This window comes from Zalophus californianus, chromosome 3, assembly GCF_009762305.2.
Source record: "Zalophus californianus isolate mZalCal1 chromosome 3, mZalCal1.pri.v2, whole genome shotgun sequence".
Taxonomy (NCBI): Eukaryota; Metazoa; Chordata; class Mammalia; order Carnivora; family Otariidae; genus Zalophus; species Zalophus californianus.
The window spans coordinates 118273535-118286986 of record NC_045597.1 but is presented as its reverse complement, the minus strand read 5'-3'; the positions used below and the strand labels follow the sequence as shown (position 1 = coordinate 118286986).

General features: G+C 40.0%; 1 protein-coding gene across 1 annotated transcript in view; it reads right to left on the bottom strand.

Moving 5' to 3' along the window:
* FMNL2 (formin like 2) overlaps positions 1–13452 on the bottom strand; it is a 301761-nt gene that overhangs the window by 121048 nt on the left and 167261 nt on the right. Inside the window, 1 exon segment of the mRNA XM_027589168.2 lies at positions 8795–8878. Coding sequence (XP_027444969.2) covers positions 8795–8878 — 84 coding nt within the window.

Sequence of the window (13452 nt, the reverse complement as noted above, 5' to 3'; positions counted from 1 at the left end):
TTCATGTGGCTAAATGTAGAATCAAAGCCTGGAACTTGGGGATAGGAGCAGAGGGCAGATTAAGTCTGGAGCCTGGGAGCAAGGGCAGAGTGAGCAGAGCAAGGAGAAGGCTCCTGTACATCATTATCCTTCCCATACCTCCTCCCCACAGTCTCTGCGATCCATATGCTTGCTCAAATAACTACCATGGCAGCCATCAACACGCCAACCGGCCACCCCGTTCCTACCCAGTGCTGCTACTCATTTGTTACCCCTCACGCCAAGGACAAGCCCTTACCACCTAGAATCTGATGGCCCGCAAGAATTATTTTATCAGTATCTGCTAATATTTGGTTAACTGGCAGAGTAGAGTTCTAGATGGCTTACAACAACATGAACATTAAAAAAAAAAAAAAAGAAGAAAGAAAAAACTCAGCAATATGTTGCTCTTTCATTTTTTAGGATATTTTATTCCTGCAGTAAATTGGCTTAACTACAGATCCAAATTATCCAGTAAAAGTAACTTTCTTGTCTTCTGAAAGAAGTAGTATTAGGAAATACAAGCGAAGGGTTTAAGAAATAATTATTCTTAATGATTAAATACATTCAAATGACATGGGTCAGTTGTGTTGAAAAAGACAAAAAAAGCAACTCTCATGGTCGTGGAGTATCTGAGCGCCACCAGCCTGACTCAGCTTGCGCCGAGTGGCAGCAGGGGCCTTCCCCTTTCCTGATCAGGCTGCCGGCCAAGCCTTCAGGGCTGAAATCCAACCTCCGTGAAGTGCTTAATACAGGAAGCTGACTCTAAGTGGGTATAATTTCTTGCCACCTCTTCACTCTCACCTTTGTTTTTGTTGTTTTTAACCTCCTTCTCCCTTATCATTCCATGCAAGTGAAGGAAGGGGGAGACCCCCACCTCTCCCTCAGGCTATAATGCAACACAATCACCAGCCATTAGGGGGCAAGGTCGAGCCATGCCAAACCACCCCCCAAAAAATCCCACATCACACCATCAACACAGGCAAAGCCACCGGGCAACTTTCCAGCTAAGCTCAGGTGTGGCACTGCTAACACTTCGGGATGGGATGACACATTCATGGAATCTACACCCATCAGCATTAGTCATCTAAAATGTCCTGAATTATTGACTAACCACTTCCACTTAATCACTGAGCAGACGCACATTTAGGAATTAATAAGTCCTCCTCCTCCAAGAAAACCCCTGCGAAGTTAGAGGATGAAGCCTTGGAAAGAGGTACTTACCTAAGTGCAAGTTTCGCTTCCACTAACCGGGTCCCTAGTGTAACAGGAACTAATTCAAAGGACTTGTGACTGGCGTTTGGAAATCAGTGTTCTTGTCTCACTAACTAGCCCAGGGGGCCTTGGTGCTGGCTTGTCATTATTGCTCTTAAACCTCAGTTTCATCACTGATTAGTGTAAAGGTGGGAAAAGCAAAAGATCTTTTGCTTTATTCCATTTGCTCCAATAAAGATGGTGTTTGTTTTTTTTTTTTTGGACAAGCATATGTTAATTTTTCCAGTAGAAAAATAAAAAGAGGGGCACCTGGGTGGCTCAGTCCGTTAAGCATCTGCCTTCGGCTCAGGTCATGATCCCATGGGCCTGGAATAAAGTCCACATCAGGCTCCTTGCTCAGCAGGGAGCCCGCCTCCCCCTTGGCCTGCCGCTTCCCCCTGCTTGTGCTCTCTCACTCCCTTTCTGTCAAATAAATAAAATCCTTAAAAAAAAGAAAGAACGAAAAAGAAAAAGAATGGCTTGAAATAAATGCAACCCTTCTGATAACTCTTCCAGACACAGTGATCTGAAAGTTCATCTGAAATCCTTAAGTTCCTGAAATGCAGCCTTTACCCTGAGCTTGCGGAAAGTAGCCAGGACCCCAAAGCCATAAGAGTGCGGCACAGGGTGTGCACTTAGGGAGCACGGAAAATTGAGGAAGGGGTGAGATCGAGGAGCTTTCTCTCTCTGCACAGGTGTGGAGCCCACTGAAAGAACGCCCTTATTGCTATTCAGCTTCTGGGTTTTCATCTGCAGTTGTCAGAACAACCTAACATTTCCAGCTTTTATTCTCATATGGTCACCTCATTCTATTAAAAACCTGCCTCAGTGTCCCCACAGAGTCCTCATATTGAAGTCCTCATGGGAAACCGGCCCACTTACTCCAATAAACAAGTTCCCTGGAATGCACTTCATACTACCCAAAATCCAACAAGGAAGCCTCTCCTTTGACTTCTGTAGCCCAACCTGGACCAGAATTAGACAGTTCTCCTATGTTACTTTAACCACTGAGACACACTAGAAGCTCAGGTCAACTTTCTACATATGCAGTGACCTACGAAAGGACTAAGAGACATCATCCGAATGCTGTTACTACAGAAAGCCTTGGGATTTAAGCTCCTAGAAAATGTTTACTTTGCCTCCAGAATTAGCCAAAGAACTGGACTTTCAGTTGACCATGGGTAGGTGTGGACAGAGCCTCACTGCAGAAATGCCCATATAGACTCCTTCGAATCTACAGCAGGCACACATTCCACTTTAAAGGAGCTCCCAGGATTGAGCGGTGGTGTTTAGTTTCACTTATCACAAGCAAATTACACCAACAAGTAGAGGAAGGTGCAAAGAATAAAGAAAGAGCAAACCTATGGGGCACCTGGGTGGCGCAGTCGGTTGAGTGGCCCACTCTTGGTTTCGGCTAGGGTCATGATCTCAGGGTGGTGAGATCAAGTCCCATGTTGGGCTCCACACTCAGCGCAGAGTCTGCTTGAGTTTCTCTCTCCATCTGCTCTTTTGCTCTCTCCAAAATAAATAAATTTTAAAAATCTAAAAATAAAGAAATTAACAGCAAACCTCTACTTCTAGGTTGCACTGAGCTGCTTCTCTCTTCCGCCTCCTCTCCCATCTCCACTTTCTCCTGAACATACCATTTAGCTCTTCTTATTTCACTCAGCAGACTTTCAGTAAGCACTGCTTATGTTTCAGGCACTAAGCTCGGTATTGGGGCTACACAAATGAGGCAAGGCCCAGGCCCTCAGTTACTACTCAACTCACTTGAGTCAGGGGAACATATTTTTAAATACTTCTAAAACAAAGTGACAGACTAACCATATGAAAGTATAAGAAGGTTGATGAATGGTATTCAACTCAATTGTCTTTCCTAGGCTACACCATGATGAAGTATTTTATTTGGGACCCTCCATCTTTACGTCTTTAGAGAAAGACATCATGTACACAATGCAACAATTTGCTCAATATAAAAACAGCATATAGAAAATCTGTTAAGTCATCAGCACAAATAAAATGTTTGTTCACCAGTCATCCCAATGTATTATTTTATATTCCTCTTGTTCCAAAAGATAACTGGTGGAAGTTTAGGACTTCTTACAAGATTGTTTTTAAGTGAGGAAATCCGTGTGGAGGGAAAACGTGGCCAGGAATCATGAGATGAAGCCATGGATGAGGCCGGGAAAAAAACATGTGCCCCTAAGGTGCTGTGTACTTGGTAATGGCAGACCACAAATGTGGCTCTGAGCAGTCTGGCAGCAAAGGAAAAAAAGGAGAAACATGACCAGTTCTGTGATTCATATCATTCACATGACAATTCTTCACTGGAACTAAAAACCTGAAATAAACTCTCCAGAAGTCCTCCAATATTCTTGCTCATATACTTCCTTGGGAATTAAATTTCTATAATAGTCCCATTTCACTTTGTGCACTTTGAGCGCTCTGCCTATACTATATATCTTATAATAATAATGTATCTGCACTATTTGCTTAAAAAGAAATAAAATTAATATTTGGATTCCATATAGCATTTGGGCACAAAGCATCAGGATCAGGGAGTCTCTTATTGTCAGATATCAATGACAACACCCCACAGTCATTGTTTTAAGACTTCACAAATAAGACACAAGGTTTGCCTTGGTATTTTCTGAATTGAAAATCAATACCTATGCCTTAGGCCACCTCGGTGGCTCAGTCGGTTAAGTGTCTGCCTTTGGCTCAGGTCATGATCCCAGGGTCCTGGGACCAAGCCCCCCACGTCGGGCTCCCTGCTCAATAGAGAGTCTGCTTCTTCCTCTGCCTCTGCCCCTCTCCCCAATTTGTGCTCTCATGCTCTCTCTCTCACAAATAAATAAAATCTTTAAAAAAAAAAAAAAGGAAGAAAGAAAAGAAAGGAAGGGAAGGAAGGGAAGGAAGGAAAGGAAGGGAAAAGAAAGAAAGAAAAGAAATAAAATAAAGAAAAAAAAAGAAAGAGAAAGAAAAGAAAGAAAAGAAAAAAGAAAGAAAAGAAAGAGAAAAGAGAAAGAAAAAAGAAAAGAAAAAAGAAGAAAAGAAAAAAAAGAAAAGAAAAGAAAAGAAAAGAAAAGAAAAGAAAAAAGTCTATAGCTATGGCTTTTCCTGACAGCATCATACAACATGCATTCAAACCATCAACTGTATTTAGGTAAAATATGATGATAGATTTAATAGAGTAAATTCCCTTGAATCTTTTGAAGACAAGTTGATGATAAAATAATGGCACCAATATTTCATATCTGGTAGCCATTTGTATGTCTCCTTTGGAGAAGTGTCTGTTCACGTCTTCTGCCCATTTCTTGACTGGATTGTTTTTTGGGTGTTGAGTTTGATAAGTTCTTTATAGATCTTGGATACCAGCCCTTTATCGGTAGTATCATTTGCAAATACCTTCTCCCATTCTGTGGGCTAACTGAACATAATAAAAAAGATAAAAAATAAAAAATTAATATTTAATATCTGGGCCCTTAAGGAGAAGCAGCCACACCATTTATGAAGCACCTACTACATGCCAAATGTTAGTCCATGAACTTTACATAGTATTGTCTCCAAGCCTCAAAATAATTTTAAAATGTTAGTTGTATCTTTTTTTTTTTTTTTAAGTAGGCTCCACACTCCATGTGGGGCTTGAACTCAGGACCCTGATACTGACTGAGCCAGCCAGATACCCCTTTAAAAAAATGTTAGTATTAACTACATTTTACAGCTAAAGAAAAAAATGAAGATTATGTAGCAAATACTTTATTTTTTAATTTTATATTGTAAATTTTCAAAAATACACAGAAGTTGAGAGTATACTATAATAGACCCCAACATATCCCACTGGCAAGATTCAACAATCATCAAGATTTTCCACATTTCCTTTATCTACCCCTTTTTCTGTGTTCTTTTGATGAAGACAGCCATATTCCAGTCATATTCTATCCCTATGTCAGTACACATTGCTTTAAAAATAAAGATACTATATCTTGGCTAATTGAACACAAAAAATACAATTTTTTAAAAAAAGACAGATTCTTATACAACTACAATGCCCAAATCAAACCTAACCAAGTCAATAATTTCTTAGAACCATCCACTAATTTCTTTGGAGGAATTTCTCCAATTTTCTAAAAAAAAAAAGTATTTTTATAGTTTGTTCATATTGGAATCCAAAAAGATCCACACAAACATTGTTCTCTCTCTTAAATTCTCCTCCTCTCTTTTCAACCTATCTCTGGTTGTTGCAAAAGCAATTTTTGGGATATAATTCCTATGCCATAAAATTCACACTCTTAAAGAGGTATACAGTTTTATTCTATTCACAAGGCTATGCAACTATCACCACTCTCTTAATTCCCACCACTAAGTTCTTCGGTGTAATTTCCATCACACCAAAACAAAACAAAACAAAACCAAAACCAAACAAAAAACCATGCACACTCATTAGCAGTCCCCCCCAACCCCCCCAGGTCACAGCAACCACTAATCTACTTTCTTTATGGATTTTTCTATTTGGGATATTTCACATAATTAGAATTTTAAAAGCAAATATACTTTGAGGAACTATCAGGTGAGGTACCATAGATATAGATTAGGTACCAAATATATGACAAGGTCCATGTAGATAACAAGATAGACATTCCATCAATAAGCACCAATACGTTACACTTAGCATATGAATAGTACACTATGAGTGCTCTCAGCTCATGTTTTTTTTTTTTTTTACCTTTCCCCTCACAAATACACACAGATGAGAAATGGTATTTATGTGTGTGAAACACCAATGGGTCTCCCATATGCGACATATGCTGGCTACAGTTCTCAAACTGACCACTGGCTCATCAAACATGGCAGGTCACCATAGTGAGAATGCAGGCAGGTGAGGCTCCGTGCCTACATTATAGCTCCCAGACTCCTCTCCCTCTCAGGAAAGCCTATCCGATCGCAAGCCAGAGAAACAGAGACAGCCTGTATTTTCTCCTTATTTCTGGTCGCTCATTCACATACTTGAGCGCTGTGTGAGGAAGAGAGCAGAGAGCAGTGTGTAAGCAGACAGCCCCCGGCATGTGCATGTTTTCCACCATCAGACTATGTAGGCCACCTGACCACTGTACAGCTCTGTCACCTTCCTCAATGACTTTCTCCATCTGTCCAATGGGGCTACAAACACAAAGGACTGCTTTAAAAATTCAACACAAAGCTCTTATTAAGAAAAATCTACTTAGTAAATGCTGGCCACTGGCAATAATAATTATTTGTCACTCTTATTAACAAATCACCCAGGACATCTCTGAACTGAGGGCACTCCAGCCTGGAGCTTTCGACATGTGTTGAAGTAATGCCCAGAAAGGAACAGATACAGCGGCTAAATTCTCCATGTCGTGGCACATTAACATTTAAGGGCAATAAGCTGAACTCGGGATCTGAAAATGAGAAACATAATTAGCTAATTTGCTCCCCTCCCAGACCCAAGATCCTCTAGACCCACCATCAACCCTATGGAAGCCCCTGTTGGGCTGAGGGAAGAGTCCAGCTGTTAGAAATCCTCCATCAGCAGCAATCTGCCCTCTCTGCCTACTAGAGAGGCAAAAATTAATTCGGGGTGCCTGGGGGGCTCAGTCAGTTAAGTGTCTGCCTTCGGCTCAGGTCATGATCCCAGGGTCCTGGGATCGAGTCCTGCATCGGGCTCCCTGCTCATCGCGGAGTCTGCTTCTCCCTCTACCCCTCACCCCACTCGTGCTCTCGCTCACTCAATCGCTCTCAAATAAATAAAATCTTTAAAAATAATTTTTTTTAAAAAAATTAACAAATCAATAAAGCTAGAAAGGAGCAGAGCAGCCTGATGGCCTGTAAATCCCGCAGGTCTGAGGGAGGTTCAGCTCTTCCTCACAGGGCTAACAAAATGGCCACTAAAGCTGCTTTCCTCTGTGTTACTGTCATAACCTGTCATACTAGAACTTTCACACCCATTGGACCTCCCTCATTTGTGCGATTACCTTTCCTTTATATTAACTATCCCTATCATCTTCATTCATCATCATTGTAAAATCATTTTCCTCACAATAATAGGTTTAGACAACACTCATGAAAAATTAAATCTCAAAGGAAGGAGAGTCTAGGTGTCAGCAAGATTTTTACGCTTTTGCATCATGGTCATATAAGCAATAAGCTTTCTCTTCAGTTTCTATCTACTCCTGATACTCAAATATAGCATGAGAAAGAGAGGAGTATTTTTACCATCATTTCATTACTGTTTGAGTTCAGGAGCTAAGGAGAAACCACACACAATGAACACTTTAGAAGCTCCATGTCAACTGCAGGCATGAATTTCTTAGGGTAATAGCTCTACCTGTGGGCAATAAAAAACCCCTCTGCTTCTCTGATACATGCTGTCCCCACAGGAGAAACCCGTGGGAGCTGTCTTAGGAGGAATTAGAACACTCACCAGAAATGTTCAGGGTGGTGGGAAGTGGGGGAGACACAGGCACCCTAAAGCTCATGGCCCAACATAAAAAGCTAACATACAGAGCCTGATAGCCACAGACTGACCCTAAGACCCACACCACCCTGAAACAAAGTGCCAAAGAAATTACTATCAATACAATGGAATACTACATACCATTTGAAAGAATAGGGTAGAAATGACGAATGTACCAAGACACAGAACGAGGGTGTGTACATCCACATATTTTGGGTTTCTAAGACAAAATTTTTTTTTTTTTAAGACAAAAACATTTCAAAAGCTGAAAAGAAATACTTCAAAGTCTTACCAGTGGACCTCTAAGGTAGAGAATTAGAGCAGACAGAAACAAAATGTGGAATTTCACTTTTATATCTCTCTGAAGAATCTGAGTTTGTTATGAGTTAATGATAAAATGAAAATACCTGAAAAATTGCTAAAATCTGAAATAATTTATCAGCCCAAGTGATGTTTCCTTATAAAGAATTCACCTTCTTGAATGAATATACAACAATATACATGAATAGGAAAGCCAATTAAACTAGAGGACCTGCATTATTCAAGCAGCATAAACTGCTATGTAAAACAGAAAAACAGGCGCCTGGGTGGCTGGCTCAGTTGGCTAAGCGTCTGACTCTTGATCACAGCTCAGTTCATGATCTCAGAGTCGTGGGATCAAGCCTCACGTCAGGCTCCATGCTAGGCATGGAACCTGCTTAGGATTCTTTCTCTCCCCTCTCTCCTCTTCCCTCCCCCCCGCCAACTCACACTCTCTCAAAACAAAACAAAAAGAAAAACAAAACCGATCTGAATTTGGTTTGCCCACCTGACCAGATTTCCCAGAAAATCTAATAACTAAATGCTGGAAAATAAAGGAGAGAATTAAAATAATGCACAAATAAAAGAAGCCACCTTCTAGCTTTATCTTTTGTACTAAGAAACAGGAAGGCCCAAAACAGAAATCCATGCACAGGTATCCTGGAAAAAGTCTACTATTATTTAGGGAGGAAATGTGATTCTCTTCTTTCATTATTTTTTGATGAAAACATCACTATGTCTTACCTGATCACAAATCAGTTCCCACTTTTTCTCATTATCATATTGCCGCAGTAACCTGGCTTTGTCCGGGGGTAGGTTCATAGCATTCTGTAAAAAGAAAAGGAAAGAACTATGTCACATTCCACAACAGGCTGCTAATGGGGAGTTAACTCACAGGCAGACCAAAGAATACTACAGTGGTTCTTTTAGACTTCTTTGCAATTCCCAGCATCTAATTAAACCGAAATGCCCTACAGAAGTCATTTAAACATCACATCAGTTTAACAGAACTAGAGAACCTCTGAAGTCTTACGCTGTGACATCTGAGGTGGTCTGCTTTGAACTCTCAGAGTTGCATTTCACCAAAGGTAATGCATTATTTCTTCATTTAAGAGCAGGTTCCCATTCTACTCAGTAGTTGAAAGCATATAACCTCAATTTCTTTTTAAAGCACTACAGCCCCACCAGACACAGAAAACACCAAAAGAAAACTCAATGACCAGAACCTTTGATAGACAACATCAATGTTTACTTTGATAAATAATTTTAAGTAAAAGAGCACTGGGTGTTATATGCAAAAAAATGAATCATGGAACCCTACATCAAAAACTAATGATGTAATGTATGGTGATTAACATAACAAAATAAAAGGGGAAAAAAGCACCTTAAAAAATTAAAAATTTTTAAATTTTTTTAAAAAATGAAAAAAGTACAAGTGGTTTTTGTCACCTCTGTGAGATGAAAAGCACTCCTTCGGGAAATATGTTAACATCAGCAACCATAATTCTCCATTTAGCTATATTGTTTATGAAGGTGGATTTGCAGTGAGAAATGGGCCATGAGCTCAAGGAGACATCTAGACGTCAGAACTCATATAAACCTCCCGCTGTCAACACGGCACACCTTCCATAGTATTGGTCATGGATTTGCGCCCAGGTACGTTCACATGTTTTTAGTCCAATGTCCCAAATGAAGAATTATATATACTTTTTCAAGATACTTGGCTTGGGTCTGAGGTGAGATCTTTGGCCACAGAACAAGACAGAGTGAGAGAGTCCCAGAAGGAATTCATGTCCGTTCCCTTGGCCTCCCTAAAGTTTCCACGCTCTAAACTGAGCTAAGGAGTCAATGTCTATTAATTGTCCTATCTATCCCCTCGTATCAGTGCTCTAAATCATAGCGATCCCTAAATACACAAGACAGATCCTTGCCCGGGTCAATATTTGGGTAGACAAATCCAAAGTTCTTCAACTTTTAATGCTAGAGCCCCTAGCTCTCTGAAAGAGACGACCTACAGAGAAGCGATCCAACTTGCCAGTTACTGTCTCTTATCATGCAGTGAAATAAATTTAATAGAGGCCAGAATGGGTGAGCTATTCTAACTTAAAGGCAGAGAGTTAACCTTTGATAATTTTGATAGATATAACTCAAGCATTTTCCTTTAAACTCAATTTAGCACCCAGAGTAGTATGCCTAAGGAGGTGGTAGTCACAGACCACCTACAAATTTGAACCCAAACCATTTGAATCTAACAACCTGCCTTCAGAATATCAAAATTTTTAGTTTCCCCCAAAGCTGATAATATAAGCAGAAGAGCTTTGGAGTCCAGAGTTTTCAATGATATTGCCAAGGCTTCTCCCCAGAAATATCTAAAACAGGGGAAATGTTTTCATACCACTTATATCCACAGAATATTTTCTTGAGCTAGAAAGAAAAATAACTACTTGCATTTATTTGTAATTACAATTTTACAGTGTGAAACCACCACCCCCTGGGATAAGGCAAAGGAGAATTCCACGTCTCTGAGGGAAACCAATGTTATTGACCGTTAAATAACCAGTCCATCATTGCTTATTTGTACCCTAGAGATGGATTATTTCCTCCTAAACTGATTTTGACCTCCATGTTAATGCTCTTGGGTGTGATTATGCATTAAATAAAAACACTGAGATTATGAGGAAAATTAAATGAGTTTTTCTGAGTCCTTATTAATCTCTTGAGATATAAAGGGGATAAGAAAAAAGAATGCCTGAACTCTTCCAAGGTGTCAAGCACTGTATGAAGCACTTCACATAATCTCACGTAAATCTTCGTAACAAGCTCATGAGATGTAATTTTCCTCAATTTATATATGGGAAAGGAGACCTGGGAGACCTTGGTTAACTGGCTCAAAGTTCGACAGCTTTCCAGGAGAACACGATCTAAACTTAGTCTGTTAGGCTCCCCAAAACAAACATTAAAAATGCCACCTTTTTTTTTAGCAAGGCAAAATGGCAGTAACTAACTTTCTGTGAGTATCTATTAGACACTCGTGTGGAATCAGTTTGCAAACACTGCTACAGGAGTTAGATGCTGGCCCTATTACTGCCTTTCCATCTAGATCAAATTTTATTTTTAAGAAGCAGTCTTTCATTCAACAAATATTTGTGAAGCACCACCGTTGCACAAGCTCTGTTCTATACAGTGCAGTGGGGAACCAAAGAGATATGGTCCCAACCCAGCACTGTATCAAGGTGGGGCAGATACAAATGAAATGAACTCATCATCTTCAATTCTTGTAAGTCTTGACAGAGATTATCAGAAAGCAACTTTAGAATGGGCAATCTAGAAAGACCCTTTAGGAAAAATTAACAATTAAGAAGAACACTAATGAGAAGGACTGAGCCAGGTCAAGAGCGGACAACAGCATACTGAGGAGAGGAAAGAGCAAAAAGATGCTAAGTCAGGAAACAGCTTGGCACATCAAAAAGCTGAAAGAGAGTTATTGTGGGCATAGAGAAAGTAAAAGAGAGCGAATGAGGGAAAGATAAACCTGGAGAGCTAAGTTAAGGTTGTATCATGCCCAGCCATGTAGGCCAGGGTAAATACCTTTTATTTTCCCTACCACACAACAGCAAGCCATTGAAGGCTTTGTCGGCATGAGATGACAAAATCAAGTTACATTTCACAAAAACTACCCTGGGTATATGTGGAGATCTGATTAGAAACAGCCAAAGTGGAAGCAGCGAGGCCAATGGTTCAAATGAATGATGGTGGCTTGGACAAGGCCAACGGCACATCAAATGAAGTAAGGTGGATAGATGTCAAAAATATTAACGGAAATTGTCAGGTTAGATTTAAGGATGAGGGATGATGTCACAGACAAATACTGTGCTTCTACCCTGAGTCACTAGATGAATGGTTATCCATTTAATGAAAGATCTGGAGGAGGTGGTGAAGAATAAGGTTTCCAAGTGACCCTTTCCAGGTCCGAGATAGCTCTGAGACATCCTGAAGAATAGCGAAGCAGGCTGAGAAAAAGGTCTGCATCTTTCTGAATGAGAAGAGTCCTAAGAAGTGTTTTTGAGCTTGCTGACTAGTTATTGTCTGAAGAAGATGCTCAGCATCAACACGTCAAAACTAATACTGCACTTGGTAATCATTCGCCATGCATCTGCAATAACCCTTTCCACGGGTCAAGCCTCAGAGCTTCTCAGGCATACAATGCACATTTTAATAATTCTACAGGGACTCTATTTAAAAGCAGACACTCCACAGAGGCTAGCTAGAGTCCAGGGATGTTATGATTAACTGGTAGTAAATGCCCTTAAAACTTTTTTTAGAATGAACTCATTCCTTTTTTATTGCATAGGGCAGGACTCTGGAGTCCTAGCTAAAGGTCTCTGCAGGTAATTCATTAAGAGTCTAAGCTATTTTCTGAGTAAAACACTGGCTCTATCTCCAGCTCCCACTGCTGCCTATAAAAATGGACTGCTCTTCTATTGGACTGAAATGTAAATCAACCTCCAAGTGTTTCTCACATAGTGACAACTCTACCTCATCTGTTCTTTGTGGTATCTGTGACATAAGGCTCTCCTCTCCTTCTTTTCATCCATCAATCCATCCAGTATTTACTGGGCTTTGACCATGGACCAGAATATTTGCACTATAGGAATAGAAGAGAATTTAATCATGAAGTTCCTGCACTCAAGTGCATGCCAAACATCCACTGAAGACATAGGATATTTGAGTTGAAAAGTTTAGTGGATGTTAGTTATTTATTTCTAGATTGTACAAGTTCCTACCTAAAATAGAGCATCCAAGAGCATTCTTGTTTCTTTCCTTCCTTTCAACCAGGCAAACTTAAGAATCAGCTCAAATATCACGTATCATAAGAACCCTCCTCCAGGGGTGCCTGGGTGGCTCAGTCGTTAAGCGTACTCTCCTCCAACTATTCCTAGAAGACATACCCTCTCGGGCTCCAATGGAATGATACACTTGTCTCCATTATAGCAACTTGCACATTAAACCTGTTTGCCCACCTAAATTCCCCACTGGACTAAGTACTTCAAGGACAATTTCTTCCATTAAACCCAATGTCTAGCACAGTATATGGCAAATAGTTAATACTATGCAGGTTGCTGAATAAAAGATAAGCAAACTAATTCAGTAATATTATTCAGTCTGAAAATATCTTCATTGATTCAGGGTTTAGGCTTCAGCTATTAACAAAGTCTATACACTAACAAGTGCTTTTGTTTATTATAAAACCCCAATGATAATGTCTATTAATCATTAGTAATTATCTTCCAAACAAGAATTCATTAGGAAAAAAATCTTCAAGGTCAACGCTAGCAACAATTCCCTAAAAACAAAAATGATGTCTTAGGCATTCTCCTGCCACACATAATAAATCACGGAAC